This window comes from Lynx rufus, unplaced genomic scaffold (genome assembly GCF_022079265.1).
Source record: "Lynx rufus isolate CCGP_SWC_20201006 ecotype Redwood Valley unplaced genomic scaffold, mLynRuf1.p SCAF_1, whole genome shotgun sequence".
NCBI classification, from domain to species: domain Eukaryota; kingdom Metazoa; phylum Chordata; class Mammalia; order Carnivora; family Felidae; genus Lynx; species Lynx rufus.
The window spans coordinates 157,341,112-157,365,948 of NW_025814823.1; the positions used below are offsets into that span (position 1 = coordinate 157,341,112).

Genomic DNA, 24,837 nt, shown 5'->3' on the forward strand with positions numbered 1-24,837 from the left:
GCACCCCCTGCACCACCCCACACCCTCACCAGTTTAAAATAGCCCCTGCTGCCCAAGGAGGGCAGTTTTCTAATTTTTCTTTCTAGTCACTCCAAGGTTTTAGGAGGGAGAGAGGATAGAAAACCAGCAGTCATGCTAGCTGAGCATTTTGGTCAAGACCATAGGACACCCAGGAAATTTTACTCCTGAGGAACTGTGTAACTCATTTCTTTCTTCAGAGTCTGGGTCACAGAACCAAGCAAAGTGAATTCAATGAAGAAAAAGACACAACAAAGTAGCTTGTCCTTCAAGAGGCTTATCAGTGAAGGGAAAGAGTAATATACTAATGCCAATAGGGGCTATCAGGATTTTACATGCTACTTTACCCTAATTCTTAAGAGCTCTAGCCTATTTCTTTTTTTCTCATTTATTGTGTTTACTTTTTCACTGAACTTCTGACTCTTTCATGAATCTCTGCCTTTGAACTATCATTTCTTCCAACTTAGTAGGCAGCACTCTCCTCAATGTAGAATTCTCAAGTATTAAATGTATGTGGATCCAAGATGGCTTGTTAGAATAGTGGGTAAAATATAAAATGATTCCTGCTTAGAAACATGAAAAATGCATAATGTAAGACCAAGGCAGAAGTCAGATCTTGTGAGATGAGAGACAAACCAGGAATCCAACCAGGCAGATTCCTTTAAGGTCCTCCCAAACCTCTCACAGGGGAGATGGTACAGAAGTTAAGTGAAGAGACAAGTTCTGGTTCTGGCTCCTCCAACTCATTCTTGTAACGTCCCTGGTGTTGTTTCCTGTTCCTGATTAGGGGTCATTCTTTTCTTCCTGTGATTCCAAACACCCAGAGAAGGCAGCTAGAAGACAGATTGAACACCCAGGAACGTACCATCGCTTTCCTCCTTGAACAAGCCTTCCGCATCAAGGAGGAAATCTCTGCTTGTCTTCAAGGGGCCCATGGCTTTCAAAAAGAGGAGTTGCTTGCCAGGAAGCTACTGGAAAGCCACATCCAGACCATCACGAGCATTGTCAAAAAACTGAGCCAAAATATTGAGGTAATTCTTCATTTCCCATACGTTGGCATCATTGCTTGACAATGATGATCAACCACCAATATCATTTTCAACTACAGAAATGACTCACTAGAGCTTAAGTTTAAATGACTACAACATGTAGCCCCAGAGGAAAACAGTTCAACTTTTCAACTGCTCATGTATGCTAAAAAGTAGAAGGAAATTCTATTCAAAAAGCATTTAATATCTATTTTGTGACAGCAGAGAGAATTGCTTAACAGTATGTCAGACATTGTGCTAAGGTGATTATTTTAATCTCAATTTCTGAGATTCTTTTTGTGTAATTGTTTCAAATAGAGCTTTTCATGATGCACTGGCAATGACGGTTCACAGGCCCATCACAGTCTGACCCAAGCCATCTCTCTCCCCATCTCCCACCCCCTCACTTCTTTCATTGTGACCACACTGGCTCCCAGCTCTTCCTAGAACACACCAAGCATGTTCTGGCTTCAGGGCCTTGGCACTTAATATTCACTCTGGCTGAATCATCTTCCCCTAGACATTCCTGTGAAATGTTCTCCATTGCCTTGAAGTCTGTGCTCAGTTATCACCCTATCAGAGAGGAGTTCCTCAGCTTTCTGTAAAAAAGCACCCTTCCCTACCCAGCAGTCACAATCTTCGTTAAATCTTACATTATAGATATTCATAGCATGTATCCATGTGATAAGCAAACTCATAGTCTATATTTGTTAATTGCTTGTTTTCCCCTTCTAATATATGAATATATATATACATGTGTGTATATACCTATATATGTATGTGTGTGTGTGTATATATATATATATATATATATATTCTAATATATAATGGTGAAGATTCTGTTTTCTTCATTATTAAATAACACAACAGATGACAACAGCACATGGTAGGTAGTCAGCACTCTACATATTTCCCGAATGAATGATGTTTAAGATGTTAAAGGGAAAATAGAATTTCTGATCACAAAAGAAAATATCTGTCTTGGTTAAACCAAAATAAACAGATTTTCACTACAAGCCTTTCAGCATTTTTAAGGTGCCAATAGGCATGATGTATCTGGGGTAGAAACTTTCAAGCAAGAGTCCCAGAGAATATACTTTGGGAAAATGACTAAAAATTTGCAGAATTATCATTAAAATTCCCACAACAAATGTCCTCTTTTACTGTCAGAGAATATAATATAGTGAATCTGACAAACAGACAAACAAAACTCATGCAATTAACTCAGCAAAGACTTCCTTAGGACTTTGTTTATAAAGCTAAGGATATTTATTAATTTATTTTCCATCTGTAGGGTCTGGCAAACCCTAGGATGCATTAGAGGGAGTATGGAAGTTAAAAAAAAAAATCTTAGTGAACTTCTAAAAGGTACTTCATGGGTATTTAGCACATACTGAATTGACCCCAGTGCCTAAAAGTCAGTACCACTTCTCAAAGTGGTCAAAGGTGTTTCCAGCATAACAGTGGTAAGAAAATGATGAGGTTAGCGGCTCAGCGCCTTTGACATGATGACCAAACCAAGTATAGCACTCGCACTAAACAAGGTACCATTTAAAAGTCAAAACTTGCTGGTAATTGAAAAGAGAGTAGCATTCTCAGAAATGAGAAATGGTTGTTACATGTTGATTATATTTGTCAAAATCCATTCAGATATATACTTTGATTGGTATCTTTTAATACTATTAATTATACCTCAGTAAAATAATCTTAATTTTAAGAGGGAAATTATTTCCAGAAGTCTAGAAATCTGTTTTTTTTATTTTTTTTAACATTTATTCATTTTTGAGACAGAGAGAGAGAGAGAGAGAGAGAGAGAGAGAGAGAGAGCTGCCAGCACAAAGCCTGATGTGGGGCTCAAACTCACTGAGGGCAAGATCATGACCCGAGCTGAAGTTGGATGCTTAACTGACTGAGCCACCCAGGCACCCCATTAGAAATCTTGTTAAGGGCTTCTTTTCCTATAATAATTGGTTGTCTTAGATTAGCTCTGAAAAAAAGACAAAATATTTTCCCAAAACTCTAAAATTTCAAAATATATGCCATCCTGCTAAGGGGATGAGGAGGACTGGTCTATGAGGAAAATGAATTAGAAAATATTTTAAAGTCTGTAGACAACATAGTTAAACATCATAAAGAAGAAACTATTAGGCTACCTTTAGTAAATAACTAATACTATAACGTGCTCTTTATAGTGAAATAGGTGCTATTCAAGTATTTTTTAAAAGCCTAAACTCATTAACGAGGTCAGTCCATTGCAAACTGACCAGCAAGACAGGTTCAAGTGTGGGCTGAAGCTTGACTTGGACCTATGAAAGGAATTTAAAAAAAAAATGTTTTTAATCAACCATAATTGCAGCAGTTGCTTGTTCCTTTTTATATTCAAACTATTTGTTTTTCAAGCTGGCAGCTAATTACAAATTTTAAAATTAATTTATTTTAAACTCAAGGAAAGAGAATTTTATGTATCACATTTATTTTGTTTATTTATTTTGTTTCTTTTTCCCACCAACTTGTAAGAGCAATACTTGTTCATTGTAATTATTTTGAAAGCTTAAGAAAAAAATGTTTAAACCTGGAGGAAAAAATTCTCAATTCCACTACCAAATGGCAATTTCTACAAACACCCAGATTCATTACCTTCAAGTCCTTCCACATATTCCATTAGGAGGCTGGGACTACATTTGTAAGCATAATCTTTAATATAAAATTATATCATACACTCACGTCATTAAAGGTTCTTTGTACAGTGCACACACCATGATTTGCTAAGTCATTCTGTTAATATTAAAATACCCTTGCTCATAAGTATAGGTCTGTATTTGGATTATTTCCATAGTATAAATTCTTAGAAGTAGAACTCCAGGGTGTGGACACTGTAAAGGCTCTTGATACATGTTGCCAAAGTGGTTTCCGGAAAGTTTATACTTACACTTCCATTAGCATTACACAAGAGTGCTTTTTCATGGGCCTACACCAGCATTGAGATGTATTGTTTTAACTTCACTAATTTAATGGGATAGAGATGAGATCTTTCTCTCGTTTTCACTTTTTAATTTTTTTTTTTTAACGTTTATTTATTTTTGAGACAGAGAGAGACAGAGCATGAACGGGGGAGGGTCAGAGAGAGGGAGACACAATCTGAAACAGGCTCCAGGCTCTGAGCTGTCAGCACAGAGCCCGACGCGGGGCTCGAACTCATGGACCGCGAGATCATGCCCTGAGCCGAAGTCAGCCGCTTAACCAACTGAGCCACCCAGGTGCCCCTCGTTTTCACTTTTTAAAAGTGACTATAACGCTTTTCATTTTCTCTGTCCATCATCTATTAATGTCGTTTGCCAATTTATCTTTTGGAGTTTTAGTGCTTTTTAATTCTTATTGATTTGATGAGCTTTTTTTATTAATTGAGGATAATAGCTGCTGGTAGCTTGGCAAATGGTTAGCAACCAGCAAGCAAATATTTTCTGGAGAATAAAAACTTGGTTGGAGTGTTTGCCTATTTCCATGGTGTTAATAGTCTCACTGTGATTGATTTCAAACATCAAAACACCAAACACAAAGATGGGAAAAGATACGCACAACTGGCTTTCGCCAACAAATGCATGCTGATTTCAGCACTAGGCTGAAATCTGTGGCAGTAACATTTGTTATAAATGTTTTTTCAGTTCATTGTTTATATCTCAGTTATATTTACAAGGTTTCTGTCAAGTTTTATATAAGGTTGTTAAACTTTCCATTATTTTGCTCTCGTTAAGCATTCCAATATTTTGCTCTGTGATTCCTCTCATTATTTTTAAGAATAGAAATGTCTTCATTTAGAATTGAAATAATCACCTTTATTATCTGTTATTTTTATGGCTTAACTATTTATATTTTTAAACTAATTTTCTAAAATCTATACTGATGTGTGTCATGAGGTAAGGATCTAAACTGATTGTTTTCTGAATAAACAACCAGAGATCCCAACACCATTTGTGAAATTCCTCCCCCACTAATTTGTGAGCCTCAAGTATAGTACATTCCTTTTTTAAAAAATATTTTAATGCTTATTTATTTTTGAAAGAGAGAGTATGAGGGAGGGAGGGGCAGAGAGAGAGGGAGACACAGAATCCGAAGTAGGCTCCAGGCTCTGAGCTGTCAGCGCAAAGACCTATGCAGGCCTCAAACTCATAAACAGAGAGATAATGACCTGAGCCAAAGTCGGACACTCAACCAACTGAGCCACACAGGCGCCCCAGCACATTTCTTTCTTATGTTTACCGAGGTCTTCATTGCATTACATTGATTTATTTACATATGCATATCTATTTTGCTACACTTATTTATTTACTATCATCTCATATGTTTTAGTGTTTAGTAGGGCAAATTCCTTTTCATCACTATACTTTACCAAAACAAAGCAAAGTAACATCTTTTGCTATGGTCTGAATATTGGGTCTCTCCCTGCTCCTCCAAAATTCATATGTTGAAATCTAACGTCCCATGTGATGGTGTTAGGAGGTGGGGTCTCGTGATTAGGACCAGTGCCCTCCCACAAGATACCCCTGACTCCTACCACCACCTGAGGACGCAGTAGGAAGTAGACAGTCTGCAGCCCAGCAGAGGGCTCTCACCAGAACTGGACCAAGCGGGCACCCTGACCTTGGACTTCCAGCCTCCAGAACTGTGAGAAACATATGTCTGTTGTTTATTAGCTACCCAGTCTGTGGTATTTTGTTAGAGCAACGTGAATGGACTGAGACACTTAGAGTCAGGCAAAAACAAATGAAAACAAAAAAACTCCAGCTAGCATTCTTGACACTTCTAAGTTTTCAGTTAAAGGTTTTTTTGTTTGTTTTTGTTCTTGGGTTGTTTCAATCTGCCAGTTTACAAATGAGAAAGATCCTGTATATGGTATTTAAAATTTCTATGATTCATTTGCTACAAAAATCCTTCTTTCCTCAAAAAACTGATAAACATAAATTTAGACATAGTTCAGGCCTTGATCAAATATAGTAACTAAACTTTAATCCTTCCCCAAATCCTGAACTTGTCATATACTCTCACTTATTTTACAAATAAATATGTTTTTTTTTTTAATATGTGTCTTCACTTTACTTTGGATTTTGCTTGAATGTCAACTAAGATAGAAATTTTTGCTATGGACAAGCAGATTTTTTTTTTTTTTAGTTTTAAATTAATGCTTACATGTTAAGTGTGAAAAATTTTTAAGCCACTGTTCTTGAGACCACCGACCTGGTAGTATAAGATAGTCAGCTCTATTTCAGCATACCAAGACCTACCTAAGACATGACTAAGAATACCCAAGGACAAAATCTGAATATACTTCAAGCCATAAATCTCTCGTGTTCTCTAAAAATCTAGAATAAACCTTCTTCACTCCTTTCGAGTGGAACAGTTTGATTCACATTTACTCATGTTAGTTGTATTAGCTTCACTGTGGTTCTGATTCAATCTGCAAAGGGCCTTGCCTGATGCCGTAGTAAAGATCCCTTTCTAAACTCTGCCACCAATTCTGAGATAGGTTTTCATGAAAAGCTTTTGTTTCAATGATGGCCAAATGGCAACTCGTGGCCATAACAGCGCAATAAGTATATTTTACTTGGCCCGTAGTGTGTTTATGTAAGATTTTGACTAAGATGTCAATATTTAAAAATTGAAAGATTTAACATAAAATCTAGATTTCTGGCTTGTGTTGAAACACTGTTGAGCCATCATTCCTACCTGGCAATAATCAGCTGGAATCAGGCCATCACTACCTTTCTCAGATAAAGTAGGGACTGCCTCTCTCTGACATAGGACTCTCTCACTCATTTACACTGTCAGCCTAATTAGGAAAGGCTTTTGATTTTGCAACCTCTGCTTTAAATTATACTTTCTTATCATGTGGGGTAGGAAATTAATGGGAATTTTACTTAAAATTACAGATTTTAGAACACCAAATAAGAGCGCGAGACCAGGCGGCCACAGGAACTAATTTTGCAGTACAGGAGCTAAACACCAGACACCTTCAAGGAGTTGGAGATCTTCGAGGAAGAGTAGCCAGGTGAGAAGAAGCATATCAATGAATGGCAGTCAATTCTTGCCCATTGAATTCTCATTCCCAACTAAGTTCTTTATAGTAAAAAAGTAGATATTGTCTTTACGCTAAACTGATGAGGTGGAGGTTGAGAAAGTCTATGATACACCTTGAAAGCTTCATGCTACCTTGAGAATCAAGGGTTCTCTAAAAGGCCCCTTTTACAGAATGTCCAGTTTGGTTCCGTCTGCTAGTGACGAGAATCATATTATATTTGCAGCCCTCAACTGTCTAAATGCCAATATCTATACAAAGACACACCCTCAAGAACACCTACAAATACTTAAAATACTTGAATTTAATTTAATAATTTAATTTAATAATTAATTAAAATATTTAAAATATATAAGAATTACATATAAAAGTCTAACAAAAGGAATTTACTTCCAAATCGATAAAATTTTGAAAAATATGGTTCATATGATATTTCTAAATCAAAAGAATTAATGCTATACAGTTTAACAAAAACCTGTGAGTATTGACAATGGCAGGACCACTCTAGTAGACATATCAAAGATCACCTGTGAATGGCTGACTGTAGTCACCTTTGCAACTCAGCATCTTCTGCCAGCACATCTTTACTCTCTCCTGGAATACTCAGTCTATATCTTGTTAATCTGCCCTGCAATGTTAATGACCAAATAACAATTAGGTGATTAACGCCTAAGACGAACTCCTTTTAGAGCATCTATCCATTCAATTCAACAACAACAAAAAGGTATTAAGCTTCATGCCACATAAGCACATGCCAGGCAGTGTACTGGGATTTGGGGATTCAGCAACATGGTCCACTTCCAATTCCTCATGACCCCAAATTTGTGGTCTACCTGGGAAAACAAGCTCCAAATGTAAGTGATTAGATAAACAATGTAATGAAAGCTTGAGGTGCTATGGGAATATCCAAATCAGACTGAGGCATAGGGAAGTCTTCCTGGAGGAGGTGACACTGAAATTAGTTTTGAAGGATCCATAGCAGATATCTAGACAAGGAAGGACAACAGGAAATGCACTTTACATAGGAGGGATAATAAGTGCAAACGAACTGAGGGATGAATTACTGAGACATGTTCAAAGGGCTACCTGTAAGAAGAGTGTTTTAGTTTTGGTATTTGGGGGTTTGCTTTTAGGGAGAGATGGGAGATTGGGAGATGAAGCTTACAAGTGGTCCAAATTGGATGCTGAGAGATCTTGTGGGTCAAGGTAAGAAGTTTGAACTTTATATAGAAAGTTGTAAGTAAGCATGGGAAGATTGATTATAAGTAAGAGGGATGACATATTTAGGAACATTCTAGTATTAGCTAAGTTGGTGGGGTACAGAAAGGAAAAATGAAAATGAAAGGAAGCCTACTGTAGCAGTCAAGGTGGGAAATGTCAAGGGCCTAAACTAATACACTAGCCATGAAAGTCCAGACCAGGTAGCAAACATTAGGAAAACAGAATCTTCAAGAATAGTACCTATGTGTACACACACACACACACACACAGAGAGATAGATATGTAACTATGCTATGTATAAATACATGTTTAGTCATCTAAAATACACAAAATTATATATTTCCTTATATAATATCTGATACACACAAAAGAAAGTTTATAGTATTTGGGTAAGTTTGAAGCAAGGTAATAAAACAAACACGAACAGACCCACCATCCTATTTAGATGTGCCATGATTTCTCAAAGACAAATACCAAACATCTGTCTTGAATAAAACTTGGAATTTGGTTCCACTTGGTGGTGTGCTGATGACACGTGAACTATTTATTTTTTCTGCAAACCATTACAAACCCAGTATTCTATTTTTCTAAATCCTGCCTTACATATAAGACACAATAACAGATTTCAATGAAACCAAGATATGAAAGGAATAATATCTAGAACAAGATGGATCAGCTTCAATTTCTTTTTTTCTTTTTTGTTTCCTTTTTTAAAAATAAAAATTGTTTCTGTTTAAAGTCTACAACATGATTTGATATATACAAGCATAGTAAAATGATTACTACAGTCAAGCTAATTAACATATCTTCTCACATGGTTACCATTTTATGTGTGTGATAAGAGCAACTGAAATCTACTTTCTTAGCCTATTTCCATTCTTCAGCACATTATTAACTATGGTCATCACACTGTATATTAGGTCTGTAGGCATATTCTTCCTATTTAACTGTGACTTTGTACTCTTTGACCAACATTTCCCCATCTCCCCTACCTCTGCACCCTGGGTAACCACCATTCTACTCTCTGCTTCTGCGTATTTGACTTTTTCAGGTTCCATATGAGATCATGCAGGGTTTTTTTTCTGTGTCTATCTTAATTAACTTAGCATAATGTCCTCCAATTTTATCTGTGTATTCACAAATGGCAATATCTCTTTTTTTGAGTCTGGATAATACTCGGAATGTGTGTGTGTGTGTGTGTGTGTGTGTGTGTGTGTGTATGTGTCACAATTTATTTTTCCATTCATCTGTCAACGGACGCTTAGGTTGTTTCCATATCTTGGCTATTGTGAATATTGCTACAGTGAACATGGGAGTGTGGGAGTGCAGATATTCCTTCCAAGTACTGATTTCATTTCCTTTGGATATACATCCAGAACAGGGGTTGCTGAATGATGTAATAGTTCTATTTTTAGTTTTTTGAAGAACCTTCATACTGTTTTCTATAATTGCTGCACCAATTTGCATTCTTACCAATAATATACAAGGGTTTTCTTTTCTCTACCTACTAGTCGACATTTGTTATGTTTTTATTATTTTGATAATAGCCACTCTAACAGGTGAAGGGTAATATCTCATTGTGCTTTTGATTTGCAGTTTCCTGATGATCAGTGACACTGAGCACCTCTTCATGTACTTGCTGGTCACTTGTATGTCATCTGTGGATAAATATCTATTCAGATGCTTTGCCTGTTTTTTAAAAATATTTATTTATTTTTGAGAGAGAGAGAGAGAAAGAGAAAGAGAAAGAGAAAGAGAGAGAGATTGAGATGGGAGAAGGGCAGAGAGAGACGGGGACAGATTATCCGAAGCAGGCTCTGCACCAACAGCAGACAGCCGATGTGGGGCTCCAAGTCACGAACTGTGAGATCATCACCTGAGCCAAAGTCAGGGGCTGCTTAACCGACTAAGCCACCCAGGCACCCCCACATTTGTCCATTTTTTAATCTGTGGTCATTTACAGCTACTTCTTTTTTCTGTGGTCCTAGGGGACTTGCAAATGAGTCCCATCAGCTCTCAGAGCTAGGTGATTTGGAAGCCAGTCTCTCAGGTGGCAGCTGTAAAAGTTGAAGTGCTCGATATATGGTCCAAACCTTTCACTCCTCAGGAAGAAGCTAAGATTTGGGGGTCCCCTCCCAACTGTAAGGAAGGCACTGTGCCAAGAATGGGGTTTACAGCATGAATGTGTCTCAGTTTTCCTGCCCATTTCAATGTGGGTATATTCTTAGATGCCTGATAAGCAAGAGTCTTTAAATTCGTTTCTGGGTTTTTCTCAGAGGAAACTGATCTGTGTGTAGCTGTTTATTTGGTACATCCAGAGAAGGGGAAACCAAGAGCCTCCTATCCCTCCATTTTATTCTTCAATTGCTTACCTTCCCCTTGAATCTTAGGTAGTGATTTTAGGACGAGGTCTTATTTTTCCTTGAAATATCTCCTTATTATGAAAATTTCTTTATTGTATTTGTTAATCCGAGACAGAATCTGGCTAAAAGCCATGAGACTTAAATTCACCCTTCCTCTCCCGTTCTGTGTATTTTTGCCAGGCAAGGGACTAATAGACAAGCTGAGACAGATTAATTACTGTCTTTCCACATACTGACCTTAATTCTAATGAGTATTTTGGCATAACTGAGATTAAGTTGATTATTTTAACATAATTCCTAGGAAACATTTTACTGCTGCATAAATCAAACTCAATATTTAATAATGGCAACGTGCTTTGAATTTTACACCGTATTTCCTACTCCAAAACAGGGGCAGTATAAAAGCAAGTAACTCCAATGAGACAAAGTTCTCAAAGGTGTCTGGTCTGCTTTTGATACCCTCTCCTCTATTCAGTAGATGATAATCTCAGGTGCAAATGAGGAAAAGCAAGTATGTAAAGAACATCCATAGAGATGGCCATGATTTACAGTCTGCAGCAGCAGTCAGAGGACGCAGGACTTCCAGCTACATTTGGCTATTTGGGACCCAAAGGCAGATTTTTCTTATTAAAAAAATTAAAAATTGTGTTGATATGAAATTAAAAGCAAAAATCATATTCTTTGGAAGAATGATATCATGGATATTGTCAACTTTTGAAAAGTTAAGAGTAGAAACTTATGGCTAAAGATAATTGAATAAAGATATTTTTACGCCACTCCTCTCACTTGCAACGTCTTAAAGCCAGTTAAAAATAGAAGGGAAGCAAAAATTCCATCTTTTTTAAAAAAGTGTTTATTTATTTTTGACAAAGACAGATAGAGCATGAGCGGGGGAGGGGCAGAGGGAGAGGGAGACACAGAATCCGAAGCAGGCTCCAGGCTCTGTCAACACAGAGTCCCAAGCGGGGCTGAACTCAGACTGCGAGATCATGACCTGAGCGGAAGTCGGATGCTCCACTGACTCAGCCACCCAGGCGCCCCTAAAAATTCCATCTTTAATAGAACTTGGAAGTTGCCACAACTGCTAACCACAACCACAAACAGAGTACACTTACAAATACTGTCATGTCTGTCTTCCTCGGACCTTAGATATAATGACTTGCGCCAAAACAAGAGTCGTAATCCTAAATAATTTGAATGGAGTAATATTACTCCATTACTGGGGACTCAGGCGGGTCACAGGACACACAGGAAATGTCCCTTCAGGGAATCAGGTCAGTAACACAGAGCAGCTGAGGAGTGTAGCTGAGGATGCATTTGTGTTATTTATCATTTGGAAGCTCTGTGCTTGCAAATTCATACCCGAGAGAAATGCTGACGTGCTACAGGCAGAGGAAGTAGAGCGGGCCTATAGCGTCACTACAGAAAATCTAGGATTCAGTGATTGGCTGTAAAATACACCAACCCCGTTTTTGAGGAGGAAAAGGGGAGATGTGCCCTCCTACAGCCTGTAGGGCTTAAGAAAAGAACAGATTTGATACTGCAAGCCTCAGTGGAGGATGTGGTCTACTCCTCCTCCCACACACACTGGGTGATCTTCTGTAGGTAGTCAGAATCAGCCAAAGATGTAAGCATGATAGGTAGAATCTAGCCTGTGCATAAAAATCGGCACCACCAATATCAATAGTCAGACAGAGAAAACTATGAGGCTGATGTGCAAATCTCAATGAGAGGAATTACCCAGAAACACACACGAGGGGTTCAAATCAGAGGTTCTCTTGGTTTCAAAGAAGTTAAGAACAAAGGAAAAAGATTAAAGCAGATTGCTGATTGAACAGCAATCAGCTGTAATTTTGCTCCTTCCCAAAGTCCCACTAAATCTACTGCAAAAAAAAAAAAAGTTTCTCTTTAAAACAGACCCACCAAAACAGAGGATATCAGCATAGAAATGTTGGGACGAAGAAAACAGACATGTGGAAACTGACTTAGCAGATGTAATAAAACCAGTTTTAAACCTGTGGGATAAACTGAGAATGATCTGGTTTTACACCACACAATTCTCAAAAGGCTTAGGTGTTGGCAGCACTAGGAAACTCTGAAACTAGGTAAAGACAGGCTCTTGTCTCTAGGGAGAACTGGGAAAAGCAGGAAGAGGGAGAGCAAAGAACCACTGTAGTTTGTTGTCGTAGACTCTGGGTCTGGAGTTCTCTTGTCCAGCAAGAGAGCGGACACAGGATTAATATGCAAATCACAGGATTAATATTCCAAGTCCGAGAGGAGACAAGAGCTCCCAGTAAGTGTCCTTGCTCCGTTTTTATTAGGATCAGAGGTTTATCAGCATGATGGACAAGCACAAAGAGACAATGAAATTGTGAACATTAACTCACGGGCGTGATGGAAAGGGGGTTTTGAAGATACGTGGTGTTAGGGGTTTGGGTCAATACAAAACAAAATCCAGGTGCTGAGCAGATGCTGTTTACAGCAGACATGAGGCGCCTTGTCTGTTTACCTAAACTTGCCTAGGGGGGCAAGAAAGACAGAACATGCTACCTCAGGGTCAACAAGGCACCTTTCTTTTGCTAATTAGCTCCACTCCGGGCAACTTTGCCCAGGGTGGTCTCTAGCCCCTTTTACCTGTTTACCTATTTTGATCCTTCCTTCCCCTGAAAGCAGTTTTCTGCTATTGTACTAAATTGGGGGGCACTGCTGCCCTGAACACCTAATCTCTACCTATTCTTGGATACTTTCATCCTGTGGCTATTTCTTTTTTTTTATTTTTTAAAAAAAATTTTTTTTTTCAACGTTTATTTATTTTTTTGGGGACAGAGAGAGACAGAGCATGAACGGGGGAGGGGCAGAGAGAGAGGGAGACACAGAATCGGAAACAGGCTCCAGGCTCTGAGCCATCAGCCCAGAGCCTGACGCGGGGCTCGAACTCACGGACCGCGAGATCATGACCTGGCTGGAGTCGGACGCTTAACCGACTGAGCCACCCAGGCGCCCCCCTGTGGCTATATCTTCACGCCTTGTTAACCCTTCAGCCCAAGCTCAGGGAATTCTTAAGCTTAATTCCCACAGTTTATTATTAGCCTTTTAGTTTTTATTGACTTCTAAACTATAGGCATGTTTTACTTTGATAAAATAAAAATATTGAATAAATACGAAATAAAAGGCCTTCCCCAAAACAGAGATCATCACCTAACAGAATGAGATGGATATACTGGAATTGCTCAGGGATAAGGTGGGAAAAAAAAAAATTAAAATATCACAGAGATCAAATCTGTTTTGGAAGGCGCCCCCCCCCCATGGAATAAATACAACTAAAAATAATTATTTTTTATTTATTTATTTATTTTTAAATATTTATTTATTTTTGAGACAGAGAGAGACAGAGCATGAACGGGGGAGGGTCAGAGAGAGGGAGACACAGAATCCGAAACAGGCTCCAGGCTCCGAGCTGTCAGCACAGAGCCTGCACCGGGCTTGAACTCACGGACTGCGAGATCATGACCTGAGCCGAAGTCGGATGCTTAACCGACTGAGCCACCCAGGTGCCCCCAAAATAATTATTTTTTAAATGCTAACATGAGAAAACCACAAAAAATGAAAAGAAAAAATTTTTTAACATAAAAATTGTTGTAGAAAAATGATGTATAAAGCAGACAAGTAAAACTCATTCAACATAGACTCTGTAGGACCGCCTGAAGAAGAAAGAGAATAAATTCTTTAGGAAAAAAGAATGGGTATAAGAAAAGAGAACTTCCTTGAAACGGAGATTTGAATCCATAAATCAAAACCAGAATTCAAGAAAAATTGCTATAAGAACAACTGAATCAAAATATACCAGTTGAGGGGCCCCTGGGCAGATCAGTTGGCTAATCATCCTGTCCAACTCTTGATTTTGGCTCAGGTAATGATCTCACTGTTCATGAGATCAAGCTGGTGTGCTGTCAGCGTGGAACTTGCTTGGGATTCTCTCTCCCTCTCTCTCTGCCCTTCCTCCACTCGTGCTCAAGGGTGTGCTCTCTCTCTCTCTCTCTCTCTCTCTCAAAACAAACAAACAAAAAATCCTGGTTGAAGTTACTGAACATCAGGAATAAAGAATCATTAGACAACCAGGTGGACAAAACAAACCAGCATGTGGTGTTAGGCTGGCAGTCTGTGTTTTTGCATGGGGAGATAGGAATTAATAAATAATAGCTACTGATCTTGTAGGGATGCTTCCTCAGTGCTACGTGCTGGCTAAATCATTTGATTCATTACCTCCTTTCATCTTAAAATAACCCTATCAAGTGACATTTTTTTCAGGATAGCCACTTACGGTTTTGAAGGTTGAGCATAAAGCATTCCAGGAGATACTATCTATGGCTCCTGTGTTCATGCTGCCCATGTTGCTGGCAAGTCTGGTGTTGTGTGGTAGACAAATCGTGCAGCTATGTTCAGTGGCCTTGGGGTCATTACTCCCTTTTCTCAGTTAAGGAGAACTGAAGCTCATAGACCGTTAAGAAATTTTTCCCAGATCACAAAGCTAGGAAACGGCAGAAGCCAGATTCAAAGCCTGGTCAATGTGACATCAGAGACAAATTCTTAACCGTTAGCCTACAATGTACAGGCCAGCTGTCTCTGAAGGTCGAACAAGGAGGGAGTTGGGTGACAAATGGCTGGGAGTAGTGATAGCAGCAACTGTTTCTATGTAATCTTTGGGGATCTTGATGTGGATTCACATAGTAGCCTAACTAACTGACAACAGAGCTTGTTTTGACAACAGGTTTTATGTACAAATGTGTGAAATGGCTTTTGCCTGTGACTTTGCTGCATTACAAGCCAGCTCCCATTTTTGATCAGATTAATTCCTAATTTTTCCTCCCAGCAGTATCCCCTCCCCTACCACAGTCCCCTGGTTTCTCTTCTAAGGATTTCTCAGGCAAAATTACCACCATACCCATTCTGGGCTCAACTTTGGTACCAAAAATCTCAAGAAAAAAAATTCATTTCTAGATCCTAAAAAAATATTGACAGCCATAAAATAAACTATATTTATAGCACTTTGCATAATAGCATGAAAATGTAGTTCCTAACAAATATTATTTGAGGACAAAGAATTGTTTTATAAAATTACAAACTTAACAGTGATCTATGATAACTTTACACAAAAAACAGTCCTTCAGCATTCTCCATATCTTCCATGCATTTATGAGTGCATATATTTCATGCACATGTGAGTGTATTGAAACTGATAACACAGTACATAACCTGCCGTCTCCCAAGAGAAGCCTTGAGTAGTGATATGGGGTGGGCTTCCCTGACATGCTGGAAAGATGGTTAATCTTCAACTCCAACCCCGTTTCACTAGAATTACTTCTTAAAATAACACGTGCAACTTTATGAGCCAAAACTTCATTCACATGTTACTGTGAATTGTTTTTGTCCTAATATAACACTTGACTGAGCCCACTCCAGGAGCAGGAGTTGTGACTGGGGCTAAGAGGAGGGAAATTGGTTTTTGAAGATGGGTTGGAAGATGATGGTGAGCTAAGACTCTTTGTAGCCAGAGGAGAATTGACAATCTTGGATCCAACAAAGAGACTAGAGGAAAGTGGATTCAGAATGCAATATAGAACAGGATAAAGTTTCAATTTTACCTAACCACAGGCAGTAGGGAGTACTCCCCCAATATCAAAACCTGTTGGAACTCCTATGACCGTATTAATATATCAGACTGAAAATCAAAAATTCCCCCCATTTTCTCCCAATGTCTTCATCTACCCCAACCCAGTTCTTTGATTTTGACTGATGTATCATTATCCAACCTTGTTTCTCTCTCATCAGAAAAAAGAGAGAAAAGTGAAGATTTCTGTTTATGTTCCTACGTCTACTAACTCGTTATTCAAAGAACTTTAGAACTTTTGCCATGAATGAATGCACACATCCTACTGTAGTATTAAAAATGTTTGAGCCTATTGATCTCACAACCAATTTTCGTCTTGCCACTAGATGTGACTCCAGCATTGTGAAGCTTTCTGGAGACATTCAGTTCATCAGGCATGAGCACCGGAAAATTGAGAAAACAATTCAAAATTTCATGTCTGCCCTAGAAACTGTTTCTAAGAACTTGGATATGAAGGTAACCGAAAATATTTGGAACTCTTACATTATGTGTTATTGCCAGAAGATCATTATAGCTTATCAAAATGCCTAGTTGGGTGGAAATTTTTCAAAAGAACTCTTTACTTCCAAAGCGTTTAAATATGACAGGCATGCATATATACCATGAGCACTGTCAGTTGAATTAACAAAACTTTAATGAGTACCTCCTATGTTCCAATGTAGCCGCCCATCATAAGCCTGTGCTACTTGATTCCACTGTTGCTATTCTTTTACTCTCTGGGATTTCCTCAAAGACTGTAGAACCAAAGATTATAAGCAAAACATTTTTTCATGGACTATTATTATTAAATAGCCAACCTAAATGTGAGTTGATTATGTTACATCCCTACAATAGGTTACGTCTCTCACAAAATAATGTACAAATCCATTGCCCTGGTTTTAAAGGCTATCTCTACACTGGCCCCCTGCTTATCTTTTCAGCTCACCCCATTTTTCCTGGCTCACCCCTCATACCCAGTGGTACTGAACAACCTGGAGGTAGGTCTGTACTCACTCTAAGACATTACACAGCCTCCATATTGTTTGTGCTTTTTTTCTGCCTGAAATGCCTTTCCTTTTTCACCCTCCCAATGGCTTAACTAAAGGAGCCAATGCAAAGTATTCTGTGCCTTACTTTGTCATGTACCTTATGTGACAATAAGCACTTCTCTGAAGTCATTTAGGCAGAACAAAGTGGAAATCCTTTGAGAATAGGGGGACATGTAAGTTTGGTGTATGATTATTTGTTCATAGGACCACATAATCAAGAGCAGAAGGTTCAAAGGGGCACATAGATTACTCCAATCCCATTGGGCTCACCTTGCCCACACCTATGCACTCATCTAATTAAGTCCTAATAGTTTTTTGGTTGAGTCTCTTTGTTTTCCAAAATACCTAGTCATATCAAAAACAAATCATAACCATGTTACCTCTGGTTTTCTGATGTAACGCCTCAGTACTTTTTTTTTAAGTACTTTAAAGCCATGACCAGATCTTCCAGATGATTGTTAAATAAAAGTGGTCATAGAAGGCAATTTATCTAGTTTCTTATTATACTGTAGATGTCTTTGTTGTTTTCTGTTGGATGTTGGTGTGATATATTTTTAACCATGTTAAAGTAACCTTCAATTCCTACTTACTTCCAGTAGTTTTTATTAGTGCTCAGTTTTTATTAGGACTGAACATTTCACCTTAAAAAATGCCGTGTAGACATCAACAAATGCCTACATCATCATATTAGGGTTTTTTTAATTTGGGTTTTTATTTGTTCACTCGTTTATTTCTTTGGACTTCTAATGTGCTATGTCAATACATTTCCCAATACTGAAACATTCCTGCATTTCTGCCATACAGTCATTGTATAACCATTCAGCATTTGACTTTGCATCTAGGTTCAAAATTTGATTTGGGGTGCCTGGGTGGCTCAGTCAGTTAAGCCTCCAACTCTTGATTTCAGCTCAGGTCATATCTCATGGTTCATGAGTTCGAGCTCTGAATTGGGGTTCGCGCTGAGAGTGGGGAGCCTGCTTGGGATTCTCTGTCTCCCTGTCTCCCTCCCCTTCCCCCGCTCTGTCTCTCTAAATAAATAAACTTAAAAAACTTTTTCAAAAAAGTGACACTGACTGAAGTTTATTCTTAGTTTTTTTTAAGGTAATACAGATGATATGTATGGTTCACAAATCAAAACTACATAAGAAAATATACACTGAGAATTTTCGTGCCCACCTGTCACCATTATCACATTCTTTCATTTCCTCACTGAAAACCATTTTTATTATTCTGTTGTGGATTCTTCAGTATGCCTTTATGCAGATACAAACAAATGCAAATATATTCCTATTTTCTCCTTTTTACAAATAAGGTAGCATATTACACACACACACACACACACACACACACACACACAAATATGTACCTTTTTTTTTTTTTAACTAAACAAACACATCCTGGAGATCAGTCATACTAATACATGGAAAGCTTCCTCATTCTTTTTTTTACAACTGCATATTCTCCTCTGTGTTCAATAGCTCACTCATTTAACCTATCTCTCACAGATGGACATTTGGACATTTTTAGTATTTTTCTCTTTCAAACAATGCTGCAAGGTGTAACTTGCACCTATATCATTGTGTGTATGTCCATAGGTATGTTTGTAGGATCAATTACCAGAAGTGTGATTGCTGGGTCAAAATACATGTTTGTTATTTTGAGGTATCTTGCTGTCTGTAGGGTTTTGATCATATTACATAGCCATCGGCGATATGTAAAATGTAAAAATGAGGACATTTTACATATTGCCTCACCAATGGTGTTGACTTTTGAATTTTGCCATTCTTATAGGAAAAAGAAAGCTAAAATCTCTGTGTTTCACTTAGCCTTTCCTTTCTGTTTTTTTAATTTTATTTATTTATTTATTTATTTATTTATTTATTTATTTATTTATTTATTTATTTTTGAGAGCATGTACACAGCAGAAGAGGGAGGGAGAGAGCAGATCCTCAGTAGGATCCGAGCTGTCAGTGCAGAGGTCAACATGGGGCTCACACTGGTAAACAACCATGAGATTATGACCTTAGCTGAAATCAAGAATCGGATACTTAACCAACTGAGCCACACAGGCACCCCTTCACTTAGCCTTTCTCATTGTGAATGAGGTTCACATCTTCAAGAGCTATTTTCATTTCTTTTTCAGCGAGTTATCTGTTCATCTCTTTTATCCATTTCCTTATTGGTCTGTTTTTCTTTTTCTTCTCAATTTTTAGGAGCTCTTTATATGTTCTTTTGACTTTTGTCATGCTTATGTTCTATATTTATAGCTAAATTTATCAGCTTTTTTTTTTTTTGTAGCTTCTTTTAAGTCACACTTAAAAAGAAATTCCCTAGGGGTGCTGGGTGGCTAAGCTGATTTTGGCTCAAGTCATGATCTCAGTCATGAGATTGAGCCCCATGTTGGGCTGCATACTAACAGCATGGAGCTGCTTGGGATTCTCTCCCTCTCTCTCTGCCTTTCTCCCACTTGCACTGTCTGTCTCCCCCTCTCAAAATAATTACTCATATTTTCTTCTAGCACTTTCATGGCTTTACTGTTTTTATTTAAATTCTTGATCCATTTGGAGTTTTTCTAGTATACAATGTGCCTTAATTATTATTTTAATCATTGAGACCTTATAGTACTTTTAGTATCTGGTACAGCAAGTACCTTTCATTGCTTTCTTTTCTCCCTTTCCCTGGTGATAATTGTTTGTTTTTGCATATGATTTTAAAATCAGTCTGTCTATTCCCAGCAAATAATAACTCATTTTTAATTTTTATTGAAATCACATTAAATCATAAATTAACTTTTGAATTTACTGAATCATAATGCTGAGTGTTTTATCCAAGAACATAGTGTGCTTCCTATTTGTCAGGTTTGCTTTTCTATCATTCAAGAATAGTTTGAAATTTTCCTCATGTTCACATCATCTTCAATATATTTTGGGGTTTTGTTATCTTTTTTCTTTTTAGTTTATTGTAGTGGGGTCTCATTATATCTTCTGATGAGTTGTTAGTTGTATATAATGAAAGCTATATTAATTTCATCTTCTATTAGTGAATTCTCCTCTTGATTATAGAAATTTTCCAGTTTGTTGCTGTTTTTCCAGGCACACAATCATATGATTTTTAAATAATAATTTTACTCATTTTTTTCACTTTCATACACACAATTTCTCTCCCTGCTATAATTGCCTTAATAACTCCAGTATGGTATTAAATAGTAGTGTGGGAATAGTGGTCATCCTGCTCTTGTTCCTGACGTTAATGGAAATTCCCCCAGGGTTTCCCTTATGGTGAGGGAAGTTAGTTTCCTCAGTGAACATATTTGATGCACTATTCCTATTATATTGAGTTTTTGTTTGTAATCCAGAATGATTGCGAATTTGTCAAATGCCTTTCAACATTATTTGTGGAGATAATCATGTGAGTTTTCTCCTCAACTATGCTGGCATAATTATTTGTATTAATATATTTCTTATTAAACGATTCTTGTTTTAAAAAATAAATTGTGCTTGATTATGATGTTTTTAAAATTGTGCTGATACTGTTTGCTGATATTTTATTTAAGAAGTTTGCATCAATATTTATAAACAAGATTAGTCTTTTTGTGCAACCTATTTCAGATTTTAGAATCGATGTTTTGCTGACTTCATGAAAATAATTTGGAAGTTTCCCTTCTTTTTCTATGCTCTGAAACAGTTTAATAAACATTGCAATGACCTATTCTTTAAAGATTCAGTAGTTTGCCTCTGAAGCCATTTAGGCCTAATGATTTAGTGGAAAGAAGAGTTCTTTGATATCTTTGCTCAGTTTTTTCCATGGAAAATCTTTTCAAGGGTCAGCTTTAGTAAATTACTTCTGCTTGGAAAAAAGTACCTTTTTCATCCAGATTTTGAAATTAATTTGCATAAAATTGTGCAAAATACTATGAAGATTATTTTCATTCCTTCTGCTTTTATATTTTCCCCCTCACCATTTTATTTGTGCTTTTTTGACCCTTTGATTAGTTAGGCTATTTGTGCTTTAATAATTATATTGATTCCTCTCCATTGAGCCACTCTTTTTATGTATTTTTAAGTTCTTCTATTTTGTTCTCCATGTGTTCTCAGCAATTCAAGTTCTTGTCTTTTTTTTCCCTTTTCCTGTGATTTGTTTTGCTGTTAATTTTCTAACTTTTTGAACCAAATATATTTGTAATCTTTTGCTGACAGAAGCATTTTTGACTATGAATTTTCCCTGAGCATTTATTTGCTTCCCTGTATCCCCTAGGGTTGATATAGTGTTCTCATGGTTTCCTAGAAATTCTGCAGTTGTATATTGTATTTTTCCCTTTGATTGAACAGATTAAGAGGGGTTGTTGTTTTTCCTGAGTTAAGGATTTTTTGTTATCCTAGTATTCATTTTTAGTTTTATCTCCCTGTAATTGAAATTTTTATGTATATACCAGTTTCAGTTTTTGGAATACTTTGAGGGATTTATTTTGGCATCTGGATAGAAAAATTTTCTACACGTTCTAAAATAATATATTCTGTATTTTTAGGGCACAAAGTTCAGTCGCTATCTAAAACATTGCTTATTGTTTAGGTCTATTGTATCCTTACATATTTTTTTGGTTTTTTCTTCTGTCTTGGATTGAGAAAAGTGAATTAAAATCTATAATTATTTGGCTTCCATTTCGTCTATCACTTCAGCTTTGTGAATATTCTCACTACATTATTTGGATCGTATTTATAACTACTCTATCTTTCCTTATTCTTAATTTTAGTATTTATTTGTTTTCTTTACGTTTAGACCAAGAAAAATGTTGTCTACTACCTTTTCAAAGAAACAACCCTGGGATTTACCTATCAATCCTATAATTTTTTTACTTAATCAATTTTTTTTAATGTTTGTATATTAGTTTGCTATTGCTGCCATAACAAATGACCACACACTCAGTAGTTTATAGCAGCATAAATATATTATCTCATAGTTGCTGCAAGTCAAAAGCCTGGTGGGCTAGAGTAAATCCCCTGCATAGGGTCTCACAAGACAGAAATCAAGATATCAGCAGGGCTATGTTTCTTTGAGGTAGCTCTGGGAATTAGTTATCTTCCAGACTCATTCAAGTTTTGGCCAAATTCAGTGTCTTGAAGTTGTGTGACTGAGGTTCTTGCTGGAGTTGGAGACATGTTCCCCCAGCTGCCAGCCTTCTTTCTCATATTTTCCATGTGGCCTCTCTCCAGGAACAGGCCAAGTCCTTGTCATGCTTCAAATCTCTCTGACTCTGGCTGGAGAAAGTTCTCTGCTTTTAAAGGCTCATGTGATTTAATTGGACCCACTTGGATAAGACAGGATAATCTATTTCAAGGTCTGTAACCTTAATTACAGCTACAAATGCCATTGGCCATCTAACATATCATATACACAGGTTCTAGGAATTAGAGAATGGACATCTTAAAGGAGCCAGTCCACCTATCACAATTTGTCAGTTTCTTCATTCTGCTTTCCCTTGGTTAGGTTTGTTATTCTTTTTAATGGTTGGTTTACATAGCTTTATTCTCTTTAGTTGTTGGTTTACATAGCTTTATTCTGCCTTTTATGTAATTATGGAAACATTTAATGCCACAAATTTACCACTGATTATAGATGTGGCTGTGTCCTGTTGATATATAATGTCTTATTATCCTTTCCTAAGTAAATTGTAATTGCAGAGTTGAGTTATTCTTTGACACTTGTGTTAGTCCTTTGAGAAGCAAATGCCATAAAAGAGCTGATGAGCAAGAGATTTACTAAGAAAAAAAAAAAAAACTGTGAAGGAAAATGGGGAGAGAGCTGGAAGAGATGGAAAGAGCCATCAGACTACAAAATAGTTCTGACTCCAGTGAAGAGAGAAGGTCTTAGACAGCCATTCTAATAGTTTCATTAAGTTCTTTGAACCAAAGTCCCTCATCATAGGAATACTATTCAGACACTCACTGGAAGCAGCCAATAGGAAGTATGATATCCACACATGGTAATATGTATGAAACATAGCAGTCGGGCCCTTGGCCAATTATGCTCCTCCTAGTAGGGGATCTGAGAGGCACATTTCCATGTGAAACACTGGAATTAAACAATAGAATTAAAAGAGGTTTGTTTTTTTTAATACAAATTGTCAGATTTTTGTTTCTTTATACTTTTCTTATTAATTTCTACTTTCTGGGCAGTATAGAATCATGATCTGTACTTTTCCTACTTTGTGGAATAATGTGAGTTCTTTATAGTCACATATCTACTTAGTTGTTGCAAAGGCTGACTGGGCACTGGGAAAGAATGAGTGTTTCTTGCTGTTTGCAAGTTGGATTGCTTGGTATATAAATTGACTAAATAAGCTATACTTTTCATATTTTCCTATATCTTTATTTATATTTTACTTATTTGGCCTTTGTTGGTGACAGAGAAATCATTTAAAATCATTAGTATATCATCTCCGTTTATCCTTGTAATTCTGTAGCTGTTACTTTTTAGTCAATATATAATGTAAATAAAGGTTCAAACTTCTTCACTGTGCAGTCTACTCTTCATCTGTAAAAATGACCACCTTTGTCTCATTTAACATATTTTGCCTCAAATAACATTTTATCTAACAATATTGTTCTGCTAGCTTTCCTTTTTAAGACTCTTTTACATTTATTTATTTATTCATTTATTTTGAAAGAGAGAGAGTGAAAGAGAGAGCAAAGGAGGGGCAGAGAGAGAGGGAGGGAGAGAGTGAGAGGGAGATAGAGAGAGAGAGGGGGAGAGTCCCAAGCAGATTCCATGCTGACAGCACAGACATGGGGCTTGAACTCAAAATGTGAGATCGTGACCTGAGCCAAAATCAAGAATCAGATGCTTAACCAACTGAGCCACCCAGGCGCCCCTGGCTTTCTTTTCCTTTGCTTTTGCCAGTGATATATTTGCCTGATATTTTATTGTTAAGAATTCTGCCTTTAAGTATACCTCCTATAAGGAGCCTGTTTTAAGTGAATCTCCTATAAATAGCCATTCATGTGCTATTGGTTGCCCACCCAACATTTATCTATTCAAACCCTTCTGTTATTCATCTCTTTCTTTTCTAAGAGAACTTAGATTTTGGTGGGTTCAGGGATTGACTCAATGGGTAATAGGCATTAAAGAGGGCACTTGTTGGGATGAGCATCGGGTGTTATATCTAACTGATGAATCACTACATTCTACTCCTGAAACCAGTACTACACAGTATGTTAAGTAACTTGAATTTAAATTAAAAAACAAAAACAAAAAAACAAAACTTAGATTTTGTTAACTGCCCATTTTCCTCCATGCGACTGTTTCAGGAGCTGAATTCTGTTTGGCCAAAGCCCATCATGTAGTTTCATTCCCCTGGACGGTGATTAGTTTACGTGTGATTATGTGCTACAATTCTGTGTCTATTTTCCAAACCATTCCTTTTACCTAAAGGAACTTCCTCAAT

The 24,837-nt window shown here is 37.2% G+C and overlaps 1 protein-coding gene across 1 annotated transcript in view; it reads left to right on the top strand.

Moving 5' to 3' along the window:
• Positions 1-24,837, top strand: part of FAM81B (family with sequence similarity 81 member B) — a 54,411-nt gene that overhangs the window by 16,454 nt on the left and 13,120 nt on the right. The window contains exons 4-6 of the mRNA XM_047072314.1: positions 806-1,049; positions 6,971-7,089; positions 16,695-16,824. Of these exons, the coding sequence (XP_046928270.1) occupies positions 806-1,049; positions 6,971-7,089; positions 16,695-16,824 (493 nt within the window). The remainder of the gene's footprint in view (positions 1-805; positions 1,050-6,970; positions 7,090-16,694; positions 16,825-24,837) is intronic.